At 32.5% G+C, this 23,010-nt stretch overlaps 1 protein-coding gene and 2 pseudogenes across 1 annotated transcript; all 3 read left to right on the top strand.

Moving 5' to 3' along the window:
- The first annotated feature begins 1,002 nt into the window (after positions 1-1,002).
- On the top strand, positions 1,003-4,670 carry LOC134264706 (uncharacterized). The gene is made up of 3 exons (XM_062746972.1): positions 1,003-1,082; positions 3,418-3,682; positions 4,203-4,670. The coding sequence occupies exons 2-3, from the start codon at positions 3,439-3,441 to the stop codon at positions 4,640-4,642; spliced, it is 684 nt and encodes a 227-aa protein (XP_062602956.1). The 5' UTR covers positions 1,003-1,082; positions 3,418-3,438; the 3' UTR covers positions 4,643-4,670.
- Positions 4,671-6,493: 1,823 nt separating this feature from the next.
- LOC134264697 (uncharacterized) lies at positions 6,494-12,341 on the top strand (annotated as a pseudogene).
- Positions 12,342-15,406: 3,065 nt separating this feature from the next.
- LOC134264696 (BTB and MATH domain-containing protein 15-like) lies at positions 15,407-19,234 on the top strand (annotated as a pseudogene).
- Positions 19,235-23,010: the final 3,776 nt, after the last annotated feature.

Raw genomic sequence — 23,010 nt, 5'->3', positions numbered from 1 at the left:
AGTTGCCCCAAGTCAAAAATCTTATTTCATGGAGGGGGGAGCCTACTTTTTTCAATGCCATCTTCTTTCGGTACATATTTTTGGACCAACAGTACTACATTTTCCTTATATCACATAAAGTTGGTGGGCCAATCAGCCTTTCAATGAACATTTCCTAGAGTATAAGTAAGGTTGGGGGAAAAAGGGTGGGGGCAGGCCCGCTCTGTTGCTACATGCCTGGGCTAACAGGTTAAATGGACTACACAGGATTTTTAATAAACAGGATACAACTTCTTCTTTTTTTTTTACCACTCGGTTCCTTTAGTAACTCTATTTCAGAAACCTTTATTTCAAACCCATGTTGTATGAATTTATCGACCATTTTCCTAGTTTAAAATGCTTTCATACCTTCACAATTAACTGTTAAACTGTTTCTATAAGCAAAAATTTACCTTCAATGGAACCCAAATTGTAAATTGCAAATTTTCACCCCCCCCCCCCAAATCCCGCACACACAAAGAAAAATGGTACATTAAAATTACATAAAATGGCTTGTTGCAATATTACCGTATATATATCTTGCGATAAGATGATAGGTTCGATGGATTAAGCACTGTTTCCATACTTGATCGCTTAACTGTGAAGTCTGAAGACAAGTATTTTAAGATCTCACTTAAATATCCGAAACAACACAAAAGGCATTATAAAAAAGTAATTTCTAAGTGGAAAAAGGAGAAGAAAGTCTAAAAACAATCTTGTCGTCCCGTCACTTAAAGTCAAGAGATTGCTCCGGTGAATCCTATGACCGCCTTGTTTAAACTGTTGTAAATTTTCAAAGTTTTTGTGAATGAACTTGGCTTTTTACATACTAATAAACAGAAGATAGGAATTTAATCAGACATAGGTCATACTTCATAGTACACAATAGATTTTGCGTAAATCAATGTGTCCGCGAACGTTTCTAACAACCCTTGTATATGCACATTAAATATCGTTTGTCATAATAAGTAAATAAAAAATGAGATAACAGTGCGTAGATAAAAAGTACGAATACGTTGTTCATTAGTCATCAGTGTGTGGAAAGAGGCTGTTGTCTAATTCAGGTATGTCCCTACTTTTCAAAGTATTGTTATACCCCCCGCTTGAAAAGTGGGAGGGTATACTGTAATCGGTATGTCTGTCCGTCCGTCTGTACGTCCGTCCGTCTGTTACGCTTTAGGGTACCCATCTCTTATCCACAACTCCTCTTATACCACTGAGTGAAATTTAATGAAACTTGCACAGAATCTTTATCACGTATTGCCATTGTGCACCTCCTATTTTACTTTTTGATCCGACACATATTTTGGGTTTCCCGGCCACAGCAAAACATGGACTTTGTCATCAGTTATAACCATATAGGAGGCGGGGGTATCATTTAGTGAGTTCAATGCTCACAGTACCTCTAGTTATCCTTGGAATCATTTACATTAGAATAATATATAATATGTATCCTGCTTTTAAATCTGTTTATTTTTAAATATATCATACGTTTTGTTAAAAATTTCATAAATAGTGCCATTTTCTTGACCTATTGATTCAAATTAGTAAGAAGTGTTGCTAAATGAAAAATTAAAAGAATATATTTAAAAATCAGACTTTTCCATGCTTCACTATGCCCTTTTCCTTTCTTATATATTAGATTTACATCTGCTGTATTTTGAAAAGCTGAAATTGAATATCTCACAGGTTTCACTTTCTTTCTACAACTTCTGGAACATATAATCCCGCTTATCAATCAATAATCTTAAACGTGAAGAAATGTAACGATAACTCGTATTTCTTTATGTAAAAAGCTATTTACTCCCTTTTTTGTACTGTGAAACAATTTTTGAGGTCCCTCTGAATGCCTTCCACTTCAGGCGCTTCTTTTTTACAGAGCGCTGGTTTTGTAGCAATTGTCTCCGTTCATCTGAGTCAACGGCTCAAGTGAGCTTTTCTGATCAGTTTTTCCGGCGTCCCTCTGTCTGTCTGTCCGTCTTTCTGTAAATTTTCACATCGACTTCTTCTCAAAAAACCGTTGGGCCAATTTCAACCAAACATGGCACAAAGTATCCGTGGGTGAAGGTAATTTAAATTTGTTCAAATGAAGGGTCACGCCCTCATTCAAGGGAAGATAATTCAGAAAAACTGAAAATTTGTTGGTATGATTTTAAAATCTTTTTCTCAATAACCACTGTGCCAGGAAAAATGAATCTTATAGGGAAGCATCCTCGGGTAGTGTAAATTCAAGTTTGTTCAAATCATGACACCCGGGGGTAGGGCGCCACAATGGCCGGTCAAAGTTTTACATAAAAATATAGGGAAAATCTTTAAAAATCTTCCTCTCAAGAAAAGCAAAGGCATGAATGATCATATTTATATGGAAGCATCCTCACGTAGTGTAGAGTCAAGTTTGTTCGAACCGGGGCTACAATGGCCGGTTAAAGTTTTAATAGAAATATACAGAGATTTTTTTAAATCTTTTTTCCAAGAACCACTGTGCCAGGAAAGGTGAAAGTTATAGGGAAGCATCCTCAGATAGTATAGATCCAAGTCTGTGCAAATCATGACCCCCTGGGGTAGGGGGGACGCAATGGCCGATCAAAGTTTTACATAGAAATATATAGGAAAATTCTTTTAAAAATCTTCTTCTCAAGAACCACGGTGCCAGGAAAGAAGAAACTTACAGAGAAGCATCCTCAGGTGGTGTAGATCAATAGAAAAATTCTTTAAAAATCTTTTCAAGAATAGCAATGCCATGGTTAGTCATATATCAGGAAGCATCCTCGGGTAGTGTAAATTCTAGTTTGTTCAAATTATGACCCCTGGGGTAGGGCGGTGCCACAATACGGAATCCAAGTTTTACATAGAAATATGTAGAAACATTCTTTAAAAATCTTTTTTTCAAGAAAGGCAAAGCCATGGTTAGTCATATAGGTACAGTGTGGTGTAGATTCAAGTCTGTTCAAATCATGACTCCTGGGGGTAAGGCGGAGTCACAACAGGGAATCGAAGTTTTACATAGAAATATATAGAAAAATTCTTTCAAAATCTTCTTCTCAAGAATGGCAAAGCCATGATTAGTCATATGATAATATATATGGAAGCATTTTCAGGTAGTGTAGATTCAAGTTTGTATTGCTATTCGAAGCCTGTTTTTGCCTTATTGGATAAAGTTGTAGGAAATTTAAGGTTATTAAAACTACATTTACAATGTACATATTACAAACACTTATATAACAAATATTTGGCTAGGCTTAAAACAATATATATAGTAAATGACAATTACTGTTCATGCTCTAAGTAATATTGTGAAAAGAATTTCAGGAATTTGGTGAACAAGTTCCGGAAATCGTATGAAGTTATACATACGTTTATAATATCAATTATCAAAAAAAAAAAAAATTGGAATTTCAGGTACTCGCAGTTACAACGAATATGTCCAAGATAGTAGGCGATGGCTACTCGGATGACATTGGTTTTCCAGAAACAGATATAACGCTAGTTATAGAAGATAAGAAAATTCATATCAACAAAGGCGTTCTTTCCAGACATTCTCCAGTTTTTGAAGCCTTGTTTTCTGGAAGTACTGAAAGGGAGATAACGCTGGAGAACAAAAAGGCTAAGGACTTCGTTGCTTTTCTCGGATGTTTTTATCCAAACATGAAAAAACAGATAACAGGTTCAAATCATTCAAAATAATGTAAAATTACATATTTTGTTTGGGGTGTAATATTCGTGGTATTCGAGGTAAGCAGAGATGCAAGATTTTATGTCCAACATAAAATTTAATTTTTCTCAGACATTACTTTTCAACTATTCTTCATACACGAAATGAAATCCCTACGAACCTATATTATTTCCTCAAACCGCGAAAATTTGACCATGCAAAAATACTGTAGGTCACTTAATTTTCGCAACACCTTATTTTCGCTAGATAGTCATTGACACGTTATAAGCGAGACAAAATTTTCACGAAGTGTGGTCATTGCTATATATAATCTTAAGGAATTCTATAATACGCGAGAATGAAATTTTTGCGAGCATATCGTCACGCGTAATTAAGCGAAAATAAAGTTCTCGCGAATAAAATGTGATTTACAGTATGTGAATTTACAGTATACCAGTTTCTGTCAAAATTAACGTTTTTACAATCGTAGTTAGAGTGATTAAACTTACGATGTTATATCATTTCCTTTTAGAACAGAATGTATTGCAAATATTACCGTTGGCACACGAGTACCAGTCTTCAGTAGTTACCGACTGCGAAAAATTCATGCAAAGCATGTGCAACCAAGGACAAAACCTGACAGTGACCACATTTCTGGATTTCATCTTAGCAGCCGAAAAATATGATCTACAAAATTTTCTAGACACGGCGGTGAAATTTTGTGCTCATGTGAATTTTGATCTTCTCAACGGAAGGCAGTTTGAAAGAAGACCGGTATACAAGGGATTTAACTACACAGAAAGAGTTAACAAAACAATCTCTCTTCAGTGCCTAAAAATTGATCCTAAAACTCGTCTTGCTATCGCAGAAAACAGACTTAAAACTCTTGAAATGCGTAACAGAAAGTACACGAACAAAGACCCATTAGATGAAAAGGATAAAGACATATACATGTATATGCCATTGGTTTAATATCTTTAAGAATATTATCTTTATATATCTTATATTTTTAGGAAGAGGGCTATAATAGGCTTAACCAGCTGCCCGGTCTCATTTACTTTTATTTGTCAATAAAATTTTGAATAAAATTTAAATATCTTTATTGAGAAAAAAACTTTACCTTCTTAAAAAGGAACCTTGAAGAAATTTAAACTATCACAAAATTTCTTTTAATGTTTTCAGCTCACCTGAGACAAAGGCTCAAGTGATCTTTTTCGATCAAAATTTGTCCGTCGTCTGTCTGTCGTTGTCATTGTTTTGTTGTCGTCATAGTTGTCGTAATTATCTTTTCACATTTTCACCTTCTTTTCAAGAACCAGAGGGCCAATTTAAACCAAACTTGCTACAAAGAATCCTAGAGTTAACGGAATTCCAGTTTTTTTTTCGAAATAAAGAGCCACGGTCTCTTTTAGGGGGAGGTAATTATGAATAAGTGAAAAAAATGATGGCATCTTTTAAAGCTCTTTTCCATAAGAACCACCGGGCCAGGAAAGACGAAACTCATGTGGAATCATCCTAAGGTAGTGAAGATTCAAGTTTGTTCAAATCATGACCCCTATGGTGGTGCCACAATGGCTGATCAAAGTTTTACAGAGGAATATATGGTGAAAATCTATAATAAAAAAATTCTCAAGAATCAATGAGCCACGAAAGATGAAACTCAGGTGGTGTAGATTGAGAGGTTTTTTTTCGAATCATGGCCCTGGGGGTAAGGAGGGCCACAATGAACGACCAAAGTTAAACACAATAATATATTTAATACATTTTTTAAAATTATCTCTACAAGAACAACAAAGCCCTGATTTGTGATATTAATTGGAAGCATCTTCAGGAAGTGTAAATTCAAGTTTCTTCATATCATGACCCCGGGGATAAGGTGGGACCACAATGGACAATCAAAGTTTAAAATAGAATTATCACGGGAAAATGTTACCTGTTACCTTAAAAGTGTGCAACGTAGAAGATACGCGTTGTATGTGTCACATATATAGGTATTTAAATGTATGTTCAATTTATAATGAAAGCCAAATAGAGATGAATTTAAACTTTGCAGAGGGGTATGTATTGAGGACAACCTGTACATGTTAATTTGTCGATAAAATTTAAAATGCGTCTATGAAGAGAATGTCTCTTCTGGTTCTGTTCAATAAAGGGACTTAATTATTGTTCCGTTTCATTGATTTTCTGTTTTGTAACATTGTTTTCACCCTCCAAATAAATACGTCACAATGCTAACCTAATTATATCCTCACTTTAAACCCTTCCTCCCATTCCCCAAAAAAAACAGACATGCATGTAAAATCAATGAAACGGAACAATAATTAAGTCCCGTTCTTTATTGAACACAACCAGAAGAACATACATTTAAATACCTATATATGTGACACATACAACGCGTATCTTCTACGTTGCACACTTTTAAGGTAAGTAATAATAGTTTACTTTCCCTCCACGATTTTTTTTGTTCAGAATTCGCTGTATGTCTGTCTGACATTTTGTACCTTAGTTAGAATAATCTGCGTCTCTATCTGTACCTTACCTGCAACGTCCTTCATCATAAAATTTGAATATATAAAATAAGAATGTCATGCTTCAATGTTAAAGAACATATGTTATCTATGACTTTAATTTTATGATTTGGTTGGAACCTAAGGCCATTAAGATCTGGTCAAGGAATGAGTCACTTGGAGTGAAAGTGAAAGATTCTTGTCCACTTTTTAATGTTTAAGTTTGACTTTAAAAGCCTAACAAATTTACTAATGAAAAAAAATTAACTCCTGTCAATTCATTAAATTATATTTTTCTAGACGTAACAAAATAAAAATGGCACGTTTGGTACCTTCTCAGAATGGAATCAATGCCGACAATAAAAGCAATGACAATTCGGAGTTAGAACCTGACTTTCCAGAAACGGATGTGACTTTGGTAGTGGAGGGTAGAAAAATTCATCTTAGTAAGACTGTCCTTTCTAAACATTCACCTGTATTCAAAGCCATGCTTTCTGGAAACTTTAAAGAAAGTACTTCTAAGGAGATACCACTTGCAGACAAAAAGTAGAAAGATGTTGTGGAGTTTCTGAGATGTTTTTATCCCAACATGGAGCGTAGTATCACAGGTAAATATGAAGTATTTAGTCTTAATTAGATAATTCATATTTCAATCGAAGTCTGGGGAATATTTTACCATTTATATTTTATAAATTTTTGAATTGGAAATTAAAAAAATTATTTTTTTTCCCCGTAATTTAATAAAAAGATAAGAGAGACTTCTTCGACAAGACGTGTAAAATATTGATTTTTCCTATGAAATGGAAACCGTTTTACAAAAGAACTTACTACTAAGACCAAAATTTAATTCTAATAAATTTCATTTTTACATAAAAAAGGAGATAATCTTAATAATTTCAAAGGGAGAGAAGGGAGAGTAGAAACATATACAGTATATATTATAAACAACTCTAACACGAAAATTTGACCATGCAAAAATATGTGATTTCACAATACACAAGTTTCTGTTAAAATTTACCTTTTTAAGATCGTAGCTAGAGGGATTAAACTAACGATGTTATATCATTTTCTTTTAGAACAGAATGTATTGCAAATATTACCGTTGGCACACGAGTACCAGTCTTCAGTAGTTACCGACTGCGAAAAATTCATGCAAAGCATGTGCTGCCAAGGCAAAAACCTGACAGTGACGACACTTTTGGATTACATCTTAGCAGCCGAAAAATACGATCTACAAAATTTTCTAGACACGGTTGCAAAATTTTGTGCTCATGTGGATTTCGGTGTTCTCAACGGAAGGCAGTTTCAAAGAATACATATGTACAATGGATTTTATAACTACACAGAAAGAGTAAACAAAGATATCTCGGTTCAGTGCTCAAGAATTGATCCTAAAACTCGTCTTGCTATAGCAGAAAACAGACTTAAAATTCTTGAATTGCGTAACAGAAAGTACACGAACAAAGACCCAATAGATGAAAATGATAAAGATATATATATGTCATGGGGTTAATATCTTTATGGATATTATTATCTTTATATATCTTATATTTTAAGGGATAGGGCTATAAAAGACTTTGCCCGCTGCACAATCCCTTTTTCTTTTATTTGTGAATAAAATTTTGAATAACATTAAAATACTAGTATCGTTATTGAGAAAACACTTTTCTTTTTCTTTAAAAAGAACCTTAAATGAATTAAAACTGACACAAAATTTCAACTTTTAATGTTTTCAGCTCACCTTAGGTGAAGACTCAAGCAATCTTTTCTTATCAAAATGTGTCTGTTGTCTGACGTCGTTGTCTTGATGTAGTACTTAAATTTTCACATTTCCACATTCCTTTCAAGAACCACAGGTCTAATTTCAACCAAACTTGCTTAAGCGTATGATAGGGTTTATTGGATTCTATTTTTTTTTAAACAAAGTGTGTTTGTGAAACACTGATGCCCCCGTATGGCAACATATCAAAGGTTAAGCTTTCTCAAATGCAGATCAAATATGTTGGTATCTAAAGTAAGGCCTTTTCAGAAGAAATACAAATGTGAAATATAAAAACCGGGAACCTTCTGTTCAAGGGTTATGACCAAGGTTTACATCTTTAAAGGTAAGACAAACTCCGGGGTCAAGGTCAAAGGGTCAAGGTTGTTGGTTTCTTAAGAAAGGCATTGTCTCAAAGATAACGAATGGGAAGTATGAAAGCGCTGGCCCTTACCGTTCAAAAGTTATGGCCAAGGTTTAAATTTGTAAAAAGTAGATCAAACTCAAAGGTCAAGGTTCTTTGTATCAAATGAAAGGTCTTGTGACAAGAATTAAATGTGTGATTATGAAAGCCATAGACCTAACCCTAAAATAATTAGGGACAAGGTTGTATTTCTAAAGTAGGTGAAACTCCTAGGTCAAGGTCAATGGGCCAAGTTTCTTAGTATCCAATGAGGCTTCTTTTTACAAGGATTACATATGTGAGTATGAAAGCACAAGCACATTCTGTTTAAAAGTCATAGCCAAGGTTAAAGTTTTTTCATAAGTACAGAAATCTTCAAGGTCAAGGCTGTTTGTATCCAATGAAAAGTCCTTCCACAAAAAACATATGTCAAGTATAAATGTCCTGGTATCTAATGTTCAAAAGATACGGTCAAAGTAAAAGTTTAAATTTTTTGTGTAAAAGTGGTTAAACTCCAAGGTTAAGGTCAAAAGGTCAAATTTGGTGGTACCCAAAGAAAGGTCTTATCACAAGAAATACACATATGAACTATGAATGTCATAGCTCCACTTAATCAAAAGTTATGGGCAAGGTTAAAGTTTTTGCGGACAAACAGACAAGCAGACACGCAGACAAGCTGACAGAAAGACAGACAGACGGACGGACGGACACGACAAAAACTATATACCTCTAGAAACCTCGTTTCGGGGCATTAAAAGAGCCGCGCTGTCTTCTAAGGGGAGATAATTATGAATAAATGAAAAATTAATGACAACTTTTAATTTGAAAAATAAACTCTTATCCTCAAGAACCATTGGACCAGGAAAGATGAAACTGATGTCGAATCATCCAAAGGTAGTGGAGATAAGAGTTTGTTCTAAATATGACCCCTAAAGTTTTGCTACAATGGCCGATCAAAGTTTCACATAGGAATATAAATGAAAATGTTTTATAAAAAAACTTCTTCTCAAGTTCAAGAATCAAAGAGCCAGAAAAGTTATAACTCATGTGGAATCCCCCTTATATGGTATAGATTCAAGATTTTTTTTTCAACGTTCGCTTCATAGAAGCATTTTAACTTTTCTCGAAAAATTAACGTTCACAGGTTGTCCTCGAGCTCAGTACATAACATTCTGCAAACTTTGAATTCAATTCATCTCTATTTGGCTTTCATTAGAAATTGAACCGACATTGAAAAACCGACAAACATTTGTGACAAATACACAGCGTATTGTACGCCTTCCACACTCTTAATTAAGGACGCTCTAAACACTGCACAGTAAAGAGCTCTTTTTATTGGGTAGTTTTAGCAGTTAGAGTGATCTGCCCGTAGATGTAAGATTAAAGAAATTGTTATTTACCGGTAATTAATGATTTATAACTGATTAAAATATTTTTAGCATTATATAAGACCAAGAATAAGAAATTTAATTAATTATTTTCATTAATTTTCCAAGTTTAAGTAAACAACAGTGATTTCTGCTCACAAATAGTACATTGTCTTTGAACATTTTTCCTGCATAAATAAGGCACGTAACCTATGTTCTAAATGAATGAAAAAGTCTCAAAATGCATATCTTTATATGATATATTTTTTCTGAGTCCAAAACTCAGTTTCTGTTAGTGTTTAGAGCTTCCTTTAGGTAAGTAATAATATTAAAATTTTTTTCTCCATGAAATCAGTTGTTGTCTAAATCCACTGTCTGTCTAACATGTGTACCCTTCATCATAATTTATGTTTGAATTAAACAAAATGAGAATTTCAAACTTTTAGTGTACAAGGAGAATATTATAGTATATAATGTTAATTGGTTGGAACCCAAGGTCATTTAGATCTGGTCAAGGAATTGAGAGGGAAATCTTCTTGTTTTTTATGACTAGGTTTGCAGTTAGTATTCCCTAATAGTTCATTAACGATTTCTAGCTCTTGTCAATTGATTTAAATATTTTTTTTGTAGACGTAACAAAATAAAAATTGCTCGGTCGAATGGTTACAAAGCCGATAATAAAAGCAATGACAATTCTGAGTTAGCCCCTGACGCTCCAGAAACAGATGTAACCTTGCTTGTGGAGGGTAGAAAAATTCACGTCAACAAGGCTTTCCTTTCTAAACATTAACCTGTATTCAAAGCCATGTTTTTTGGAAACTTTAAAGAAAGTATTTCTAACGAGATACCACTTGTAGACAAGAAGTACAAAGATGTTGTGGAGTTTCTGAGATGTTTTATCCCAACATGGAGCGTAGTATCACAAGTAAATATGAAGATTTTTGTCTAATAAAGATGAACAACCTTTCAAAAGAAGTTTAAAAAAGAAGATGAGCGTATAAGGCGAGAAGAATGCCTATAGCGCGACAGATAAGAAGGGAAAAAATTTAATCTCAATTATATCCAAATTTTATGTCATATCTCATCTAATATTAAAGTATACTTTATGTAAAATCTCTACAATTGACAAAAATCTTACAAGGACTGAAAATATTTTCCTATGAAAAAGCTTACACACACTAAAAAGAACAAAAACGATCATTTTCTCATGCTTAAACAAAATTTTTCAATATGGGTGGGTCTACTCTCCATTTTTTTGAAAGATGATCCTAAAAGTGTGTAATAAAATACACATTTTTTGGTTTTCAAAAACATGGAGAGAGGACCCATTATACCTTAAAAGCACACTTTTATGACACAACATTAGCATCTTTCCGAGAAATACTTCAAGTCCATTAAGTCGCGGGTCATATCACAAACATGATTTAAATGCCTTAAAGCACCATAGCGGTGTAGTATAGTGGGTAACGCGTTAGTCACAAAGCAGTATGCTATTGATACGTCGGGTTTTTATTGCTAGGGTTCGAATCCCACGAAAACCATCTAATAATTTTATGAAAGACATTTTTTACGAGATTTTTTTCACTCTCAGAAAAGTTTTTTTTTTCTCATAATTTCAAAAATTTCAATAATTATAAGTTAATTTAAATAATCAATTCACATATTTAATATAATTTCTTAATATCTGACTATATAGGCATTCTGCCCGCCTTTTTCGCCCATCTTCTTTGTCATTATTTTTATATTTATATTTTTTCTTTAAAAAAATTATTTTCCTCCGTAATTGAATTTAAAGATCAGAAAAGCTTTACACACACCTACTTGATAGTGTTTTCTAATGATTTTCAGGGAAATGTTGAGGCTAACTTGGTACCATAAACAGAGAAATCAGAAATCATTTTAAATTAATTTTCTTTCACCAGAAAAAATTCATAGTTTTGCCAAATTAAGATTTTTTAAAAAGCATGCATGTACATAATAACGGGTATAAAAATCAATATTCGTTTTTAACATAACAAAACGAATAATTGTTCTTATGTTGATTTATTTTTTTTAATATAATAATATATTTTTTATATATAACTTCTAGAATTCGTTATGATGATTAGTCGTTTTTCAGAACAAAATGTACTACAGGTACTACCATTGGCACACGAATACCAGTCACCACTAGTAACTGATTGTGAGAAGCTGATGATTGATTTTTGTAAACCAGGAACGGGTATGCTACTGACGTCACTACTGGATTACGTCATAGCAGCCGAGAAATGTGATCTAGACACTTTACTGGATGCTGCTGTGGAATAATTTTGTGCGCATATTGGTTTTGATCTTCTCTCAGGAGAAATGATTAAAAGAGAATCGCGATCACAAAATAAATCTAATAAATCCATGTTTCTGGACTCACCCCGCAAATGGATTTTCTCTAAGAACGAAAGGATCTCTTGAAAATTTTCAAAAATAGATCTTAAAACTCGGTATGCGATAGCAGTAAAAAGACTTCAAGTTCTTGAGATGAATAAGTTTAAGGCAGATAAAGGAGAAGAAATTGAAGATGATTTTGATATAAACTTAATATAAACTTGATCTGTTATCTCTGTAGGGAATGAAATCGCGTTTATCTAATAATGAAAAACCGTAAAAACGTATATAAACAGTTGTACATGTAAGAATTATCTGTTTTAGATGTCTAAAGAATTTATATTAGTTATGTATTAACACTGGATGTAATTTTGAGCACTTTTTCCGGGACATTTGTTACGATACAATAGCATTTCATGAGTCTACTGTAAAATGTAAACACATTCAAAAATTTTATGTCAATCTGTGAAAAAAGTTAATTATAACTTTATAAAATAAATGACCGTATTATAAACAATGAGTAGATTTACACCACACTGTATACATTCTACATTATTATTGGAAACATGTTTGAATGAATGATACAAATGAATGTGTTTTAACCTATCATATTTTCAAATATCATTTATTTACCTTTTCGTTTCTAATGTTAAACCTGCATGTGTCTTTCAAACGTGACTTACAATAAAATACATGTATATGGACAAATAATTTAATTCTGGTTGTAACGCTGCATTTGACTGGATAAAAAATTTACTTTAAATTGTATAAAATGGGTTACCTACGTCACAATTAGTTGCGTCAAAAACGTATCAATCCGCCTGACGTTACATTAAAATTTTGTACTAACTAAAGTCATTTTGTAAGAACAACCATCTTTTTTTCTTACATCAAATGAATGAAAATTAAATTAAAAGCAATGAATTTAATAGCTATCCATTTTATACGGTATAAACTGGGTTGGAACAGTTTACGCTTTTTTATAAACCGCTTCGCGGTTTATAAAGCGTAAACTGCCCCAACCCAGTTTATACCGTATAAAATGGGTAGCTATTAAATTCATTCCTTAAATAACGACAGCATTCAATCTAAGAATCCCATTCAAACAATACAAATCAGGAGAAAAGAACTGGTATTGGATCAGTTACCATGAAGGAGTGAGCATCCGTTGCCGACCGGACACATCCGCCGTGTTATCCTTGTCATGATCGGGAAATAACGGAAAAATCCGTAGACAATATTAAAGTGTCAAGCAATAAGCATGAAAAACGTCAATCAGAATTTGACTCAATGACAAATTGTATTTGCTGACAACGTCAATGAATCGATCTATTAAATATAGCATTCCTGAAATACTTCAGGTTCAATGAAATTTGAAATTGGTAAAATATCCTGTACATATACTCGTCTGAGACATAATTCTCTATGCATTTTATTACTATCGGCATGTGAGAGATGGTAAACATCTAAAAATTAACAGTCTAGTTAGTAAAATGAATATGCTGTTCATGCTTATACATATTAATTATAAAATGCATCTTCATACATGCTTTTACTTAAATAAATCTGTGATAATCACAGAACAAGTTTGATGTGATGTCACACGTTTTGATTTCAATGAGTTATTTATATATAGTTTTCTAAATTTCTTTTCAGCGCATAGCATTACTTACTTTGTTAGTTGAGTTGAAATAGATTTATAGATTTTAATATTTTAAAGGTTTACTGGCTTTTAAAATATTGAAAATATGGTGCATTGAAAGAAAACAAAAGTTTCGATGTTTATTTTTACTTTACATTGAGCCATTCAAAATTACAAAGAGCGTCCGTCCTAAAGGAAACAGTAATCGATTATCAAAGTTTTAAAACATGAATATGGTAAACTTCAATATAATTCGGTTATGTGTGAATGATCGCTTATTTCAAAAACACAAAAATCGAGGAAGGCAGTCATAGCGTAAGTAGAAATAATTGCCCTTCATATCTTTTAATTGGTTAAAAATATTTACTAGTATGAAATAAATCAACTTCACTGATTTGGTTATTCATCAAGTAAATGTTTGAACAGTATATAAAATTGACCTTAAAAATCATCCAAAAAAGAATTAATTGAAATTTTATGAAATCATTCGTAAATTTTATTTAAATTAACTTTTTTCTTGTGGTAATACACAAATCTCAAAATAAATAAAATGTCAAATTAAAAATGAAATTATAACTCATCTCACTTTAATAATCTTTTAAGAGCATGCACATCTAGAAACTTGCTAAGGACAAAACATTCATTGAAAATGCAAGAGTTATCATAAAACTTGGCAGGTATTTATTTAATCTACGTATACTCTTTAGACTGTTTTTTTTTTTTGTAATGAAAGCATTTAACTCTGTTGTCAAGCATCGATTTTACATGGGGAAATTTTGTCTGAACTAAATTTGAATAGAGAACGGATGGTTAGACTATGTGAACTATATACTTTTCAGGCTTTTGTAAGATAACAATGACAGTGTGCAATAGCAGGTTTGAATTACAATTTAAGTATCAATAAAAGCCTTTTCTATTAAAATATCAGATGTCTTTTAAAAAAAAAAACATGTATATCTCAATTAAAAAGTAATATTTGTTAAGTCAAAAACTCAATGTTGGCCAAGCCACATTAATTAAATTTTGTTTTTTAAAAATCTGAAAATACAACTCTGCCGTTCAATATTTTTATTGTTTTCTTTTTGTTTGTTTTTTTTTTAATTTATGAGGTTATAGCAAAGATTCTGGGAATCTTTTAAACAGAGTATTTTTAATTTTAATCAACTAAAATTTCTAAATAAAATTTTAACTGAAAGAAAAAATAAAAAAAAATACAATCTAACTATGATATAAAAGAATTTGTTTGAGGTATGTATTTACGTATCTTTGAAAAGCCGACAATTTGTTTCCAGTTTTTTCTATTATTTACCGCATGCAAAACAAACAAAGAAAACAAAAATGAAATAAAAAAATTAAAACTGGCTCAATAACTCTTGTTGAGATAAGACAGCTTAACTTAAGAACCCACATGCTTACTGCGTCTTCCTAGGTATTCAAACAAAAATCGATTTGCATTCTATAATACGTGCATTTTAAAATTGAATAGAAAAAATATCATATACGTACATTATTTTTTAATTGCAATAGTTGCATATAGTTTTTTTTATCCTGATTTGGAAAACAGCTTTCTATATCAATCTCCTGAAAACGTCATGCCGAGGGGAAAACATCAGGACACTAACAGTAGACAGACCTTGACCAAAGCCTCTGTGCAGGCCGAAAGTGTACCACCGATGAAACCGCCTTCGGTTGCACAAATGGATCATACTCATGGGGAAGAGAACACATTTGAGAAGAATTGTGGTACGTCCAGCAAAAACTGTTTGTGATTAATTCATCACAGTTTAAACAAGGGTTTCATATTTTTCAGTTGAAATTTTTCAGAAGAACTTTTGTAAATTTTACGAAATATAGCTTAGAAACTACCACATTCTGGCCCAGTGGTTTTTTAATGACCCCGGCCTATTTTTGACTTTTCTTGATTATATTCCTTGGAAGGGGATTTGAATCTTTGTTTTAAGAATTTAAACTTCCCTTCACCCAAGGATGCTTTGTACCAATTTTAGTTAAAATTGGCCCGTGGTTTTTTGGAAGAAGTCGAAAATGTTAAAGTTTACAGGCGGACGGATGGACGGACAGACGACGGACAAGCGGTGATCAGAAAAACTGACTTGAGCTTTCAGCTCAGGTAAGCTAAAAAGGTTGTAGCCCAAGACCAAAGATTGTCAGATTAGAGTATCTCAAATTTTCATGCATACGCTGCATCACACATGAAATATGGACATAATCGTTTGTGCTCAACGAATAAGTCTGGAAATGTTGCCCTACAATACGGCAGCTAGGGGGAATAATTCCTAGATAAAATATGTCATAGGAAAAGGATTTATATGTCGAATCCACATATGGATGGAAGTTACTATTGTTAAATGATAATACATCGTCAATATATCTTAATGTCGAGCTGAAGGCCGCATCCAGTTTTTTCTTCGAATGTATGGGATAAGAAAATTTATTAATGTATAATTCTTAAACCCCTTTCCCCGCAGTCATGCATTTTAACGCATACATACACTTCCTATTTCTAACGCATGATCACGCATATACCATTTCCCCGCAATCAAGCATTTTTCACGCACTTCAAAAAGTACATTTAATCTTCAATTTAATGTCAATTTCCTTCTATTTTATACTTGTTAAAATCTCATAAAATAAGAAAAGTTATTTTCTTATTTAAATATTACGTCAAAGTATTATTTACGCTAAACTTAAGTGAAATTTGTACTGCGCTATAAAATGCTTGCGGGGAAATAGTAATTTCATATTTCTATGAAGTGAACATTAAGTGTATATTGCATAACAGTTCAGTAAGTTTTTCAGAGTTGAAAAGAGATTATTAGTCAACTCATGATCAAAATTTTATTTCTACTTTTCGATGTCATAGCGCCAGAAAGTGTGGACTACTTTGACGATATTGGGTTTCCAAAAACAAATGTAGCTCTAGTTGTAGAACATAAGAAAATTCACGTCAACAAAGCTGTTCTTTCCCAGCATTCACCAGTGTTTAACGCCATGTTTTCTGGGAACTATAAAGAGAGGAATGCAAAGGAGATAAAATTGGAAAACAAAAAAGCTGTGGATTTTGTGGAGTTTCTTAGATGCTTTTATCCGAACATGAAACATGCAATAACAGGTACATGTATATCTATTTCATAAATTAACTTTCATTTACCTTACCTTCAAGAGAGTTTTATTTTTAAAAAAACTCTTTGTAAGGATGCGAGAGGAAATAAAGAATACGACACAGAATAAAACAAAGTTTCTCAAAATTATTGATAAAACCTACACAGGTTAAAATTACAGTTGTTTCATTTGAAAATACATATTCTAAATTGTCATCTTTCCTATTGTCGATGTCTTAAACTTTAATTCAACAAATCGCCTCCGACGACCCTATGCAAAATAGCTCAATAGTATCCCGAATTCACTCGAGCACCTCTTGTGCGCTGATATATTCAGTAAGTGAAAAGTAGTTCTCAGATATATGCAACATCGATTATTATAACATTTCTCAATTGATATCAAGTAAAATGTTTAATATGTATTATAGTGATTTAATGTACCTGGTCCATATCACAGTCCCGGTTGCTAGAAATTAACAGCACAATATTGCAATAGTCATCAAGTATTTATCAAATGTCTTGCTAACCCACAGCAGACATTTTTTTTTACATTCTTTAATCTAGTCGGTACTTTTCAACCAATAAAAACTACAATTTTTTAATTGTCCCATCTTTTAAACAAACATCCTCAAAGTGAACTCATTTCACACAATACTAATTGCCTCTTCACGTTTTTATAAACTCAATAAAATATAGAGATAATGAGCAATATTAAACTCAAAAGTCCATTCAAACAATACAAATCAGAGCAGAGCAAAAACGGCCCCCGAAACATCAAAGTATGGATTCGATGCATGCCATGCAAAAGTGCGAAGCGACGCTCGCCACTGTAAGCTGTCACAATAACGCCTGGGTGAAGAGAAAATTCAGACTTCTGCATATTTACTCGATTCTCATTATATCGCGGGTTTCATTGTATCGCGGTATATTCCAAAAACTCAGATACATAGCTCATATGCTTTTTGTTGAAAAAAAATATCAGTCTGTCATCTGAATGTAAATTTTTGTGATGATTAAAAAGTATGGAAAATGCGTTGGAAAAAAAATATTCAAATAAAACTTAATTTTACAGAAATCGGTCTCCGCTTTTATTATTTTTAGCCCACTGAGTTTATAATCTAGTAAAATCCATATAAAGTTCATGTTTTGAAAGTCTTTAGTTTGTATAATTGTTTATTTTCTTATGTAAAATTACATGGGAAAATAGAAAATAAGAATTGAAGTCCATGTCAACCTCAAGTTTCCATGTTTTCCCATACCGCGATACTATGAGACTCTCCAATTTAGGAGGTAAATGAGACTTCCTGTTTTAAAAATAGAGTACAACTTAGATGATGCAAGCTTGGGAAATAACTTGATACTAAAAAGTTAGGCCATAGTTTGCTTTATTAATATCATTTGATGAAAGTTAAATTTAAAAAATCAAATTACACTTTTTTATGCAAAAGATTTAAGTACCGCGATATAATGAGACACCTGTATTCATTCCATTTTTTTTCCTCAGTAATTTGGATTTACAATGCATGGCTTCGTATACAAAAACTAAGCAACGTTCTAGTCAGAATAAAAATAAAAGTTAAAGGAATAATAAACTTGCCTTGATTTAATGAAATCATTGTAGCAAAGTAGTCAATTAAACGCTTCTTTATTAAATTCAGCCCTGGCGTCAGGCTTCGGTTTGGTAAAGCATGTGACGTCAGACTCTTAGACGCGCCGAATGTCACTTGCAGTTTAACGAGCCCGATCTTAATAAAAAATGGATAAGTATCTGCGCTCGCCCAAATGGTCGCACTTTCAACATTTTAATCGCTGAAACAAGAAATCGAGTACGATGAAAAATTAAATGCAAAAAAATTATCAAGTGATCAAATGTTGAACTAAAATTACAACTAACACCACACTGCTGCAACCGTATAATCTGATCAATAAAATTAAGATACAAGATTTATAAAAATATGAAGTATTTTTTTCAGAGCTCAATGTACTACAAGTTTTACCACTGGCACATGAATACCAGTCCCCTCTTGTTCCTGATTGCGAGGAATTTATGATAAGCATGTGTGAACAAGGTAAAGGTTTGACAGTGACGTCACTACTGGATTACATCATAGCAGCCGAAAAATATAAGTTAGAAACCTTCCTGGATACTGCAGTGGAATTTTGTTCCCACGTTGATTTCGATCATCTTAACGGAAATTTGAAAGAAAGTATTGCCATTCGACCGGTCGATATATTTATAATAGGCATGAGACCGAAAACATTTCTTCAAAATTTTTAAAAATCAGTCTTAAAACACAGCTTGCTATTTCAGTGAAAAGGCTTCAAGTTCTTGAAATGTATAAAAGAAGGGTTCAAAACAAAGAGGATACAAGCAAAGAAAGAGATTGTGTTTTGAAATTATCATAGCCGACTCAAATGTATGAATACCTAACAGTGTACATTTCTTTAAGTAAAATAGCTTAAAAAGATACTGAAGATTATGAAATTGTTTTCATTTCCAAATCAAGTGTCATACACTGTGTCATTCATACTTTCATCAAATCGAATCAATAGGGTAAAGCCAAGAATATATAGTCTGATTTGACTCTATAAAATATTCTTTTCGTTTACATTTAATTTTTTTTCGGGATTTTTTGTAGCTATGAAAGTGCTACTAAAAGTATATTTCCAGAATATAGCGTTTTAGTCGGTGTTCAGTTTATGATCACAAGTAACAGCTTTTCAAAAAGCTTGCCTGACGTAATCAATCAATATCTGTAAGAGAAGTGATAAACCTTTTGAACAATACATTTTTTGTGTTTGAAATATGTCTTTTTATTTGAGAACCTTGTAAAAATATTTAATTATTTAACTTGTAAAAGAACGATGCCTTTGCTGCATTCTGAAGAGTTGTTAACAGAATGGTTAATGTATGTGGGTTTTCTGCCAATCGTAACTCCTCGGTCCCACTCCTCGGGCCTTATCTAGGGAAGGAGACCACAAATGTATTGTTAATTTATACGCCAAGACAACCCCCCCCTTTTCACAAACTTTGAAATAAAAGCATGGATGATGTATATAGACCTATTTTCTGTGGAATATGGAGTTAACTTTATTCAATGTAATGATATTATCTAAAATATACTATAGAAGGGACTTCTAACTCCGTTTTTACTATGAACAGGAAATGTATAATTTTTTAACATCCGATGATGTCGATACATTCGAGTTTGTTTTTCGACCTCTGACGAAAAGACCCGAGATAATGCGATTGACTTTTCTGCAAGTAGATTGATCTTCCCCTGGATCTAAATTTAAAGCTATACCTATTCTGAAATCTGTTGTCAAATCATTCATTGTGAACATTTTAGAGAATGGATATAACTAAATACATATGTTGTAGGAAAGCATTTTCTCCAATGAAGTAAACAGTAGTAGTTTGTCTTTTTTTCTGAAACGCGGGTACTAAATTTTTTTTTTTTTGAGAACGAAATAAGTAAAACCAACATTTAGGCCTTTGTGGAAAAGAAATCCAAGATTTCGCACAGGTCATTTCTTTCGTCAAATCGTCTGGAACCTGGTTGAACTGCGTCGATCTTTTGTGGTGATTGGACTAGTCCATTAAAATATGGAATAAACCAACAGAGGGGAAACAAATTAGAGAAATCATTTCTTTTGTTTTACATGTCCATATTCTGATACATACGATTCATATGTTGTTTTAAGGAATAAGATATTATTTGTAGATAGTATTTCTGAATCATAAGAAGATGGAGGTTACAATAACAAACTGTATTTAATTCCATGGAAGTTAGCACCGCCATTCATACAATAGAACAATCCAAGAAAAGGCGCGAAGATCGCTTACTCGTGACATTTGGCGCGAAAAGAGCGATTCACCCCTTTTGTAGAATATAAATGGACTGATCCAGTAGTATAGAAATGCAGAAAAAAAGATACACGGACACGTTGAAACGGTAAATCACATGGAATAATCTGTTTCATGCAAACAGAGTAAACAAAGTAAATACTGCATTATTTTGCATCAGTAAAATCATTGTTTCCCTGAAAAAAAGTTTCTTTTAAAATGCAGGTAAAAGATTTCCAATGTAAATCAGCTTGCACAAAATCTAGCTCTCTGGGTATGATCTATTAGTTTCGGATCAAGCAATTATCAATCCTTATACAGCCTGACGCCGTGACGTCAGGCAATAATAAATACGATGTCCAGTAGGGTACATAGGTTTGTTTGAAAGTGCTTTAATAACAACATCAAAGTGTCGATGATCAAAAATTGTAGAATGTAAAAAAAAATCTCCATAAAGTTTACAACATAATATTTGTGTTCTTTGATTGATTGATTACTGTTTAACGCCGAATCGGCAATATTTCAGCCATATTACGGCGGAAGTGATAAATAGAAAAAACTAAAAGAAAATCCTACGGCTTTTAAAAGGAATTTTTAATTGATGTATTTCGCGGATTTGAACTTTTCAAAATACCTGTAAATTAGGAATTTATGGAATTATTTTAGAAAAATAAAATTCCAAAGAAAGTTCTAGACGGACTTTCCTTCAAATAAAGGAAATTTTATCAAATAAGCTAATCCAACTTCCTTCCATGGATAATATTTTATACCTACATGAATGTCATTGTTTTAAAGAGTCAGCACCAAACGTGGTCTCATAAATAAACGGCAAAACAAAAACGTTATTACATGGTCAGTTGTTGGATTTAATTTTCGCATTATTAGCAAGGGTGCTGAGATCGCTAAAATTGAATATCCTTAAAATCAATTGTGTTTTATTTGTAATTATATCTTCTATAGTGATCAAATTGAAATCGCTTAAATTATCGCTAAAAATAAAATACCCATTTTTAAGGACATATCGCTAAATTTGCGTCTTGCTAAAATTTCCCCTTATAAAATACGATATATTGATGAGATTAATTTTCACCAGAGCTCAATATAAGGAGTATTACCACTGGTACACAAATACTTGTTGCCTCTTGTTGATGATTGTGAGGAGTTCGTGATCATATAGTTTGCAGTTGAGTGTAAAGTTTTGCGTTACGTCAAGATCTTTTTCGTCAGGTGCATCCAGCGTAAACAATTCACGTGATTTGTCGACTCATATTTTCAACATTGACATGGAGGAACCAGTCAGGAATAAGAAGAAAGTTCCAGTCGTAAATCTTGCGGTTAGGAGGCGTGTACAGTTTACCTTGAGTGCAGCTGTCAACTAGAGCGTGACGTAACGTAAAACTTTATACTCAACTGCGAACTATAATAAGCATGTGGAAACCAGGAACAGGTCTGAAAGTGATTTCACTACTGGATTACATTCTACAAATTGAAAAATACAAACTTCAGACATTCCTTGATATATAAACTGTCCATGATATTTTCTCGGGTTGATTTTCAACTTCCAACGGGATAACAATTAAAAAAAAGGCGAAACCTTTTAGACTTATGGAACCTGGATTTATGAAGTGCAGAGAATTTCTACAATTTTTTTTTAATTAAAGTAGATTTGAAGACGCGGCATGCATAATCAGACAGAAGACTTAAGGTTTTTAAGATGGATAAAAGAAAGATAAAAAAAATAAAGAAGGAAATGAAGAACATTACTATATAAAATTATCATAGGCTAATCCAATGCATATAGTAAAAATAATAATACAAAAGGATTAACTAAAATATTTATACTGTATCGTGTATAAACATTAATTTTCAGTAAACTTATCTAAACGTGTTTAACATCTTTAGGTAGATAATATGAAGCAGTTTTGATGTTTTCTTGTAATTAGGTCTAGTGTAGATTTAGGGTTTATACTGTTATAACTGTTTCGGTGGCGAATATAGGGAATCTCTGTGCCTTTTAGTAAATAACAACTCGCATAGCATTTTTAAAGCTACGCAGATGTAAGTTCATGATTAGAAATGTAATGTTAATTTTTTTTCAATTTTTTTTCTTTGTCTGTTTATTCAAATGTGGATCAATCTTGTGGGGTTTATTTCAATAACATTTACTAAATAACATGTAAAAATTCCTTAATTTTTTTTTATATTAAAAACACTAACACGTTTTATCAATATATTTGAGAGAGAGAGGCATTTGAAACAAATATCAAATGCTTATGACTAGTCATACAGTCATACCTCAGTGTAATTGGTAAAAAGAGTTCGATGGGCCTTCTGG

This window comes from Saccostrea cucullata, unplaced genomic scaffold (genome assembly GCF_032062105.1).
Source record: "Saccostrea cucullata isolate Sc308-1 unplaced genomic scaffold, CSIRO_AGI_Scuc_v1 ctg2492, whole genome shotgun sequence".
NCBI lineage: Eukaryota > Metazoa > Mollusca > Bivalvia > Ostreida > Ostreidae > Saccostrea > Saccostrea cuccullata.
This window is presented reverse-complemented; position numbering and strand designations above follow the sequence as displayed.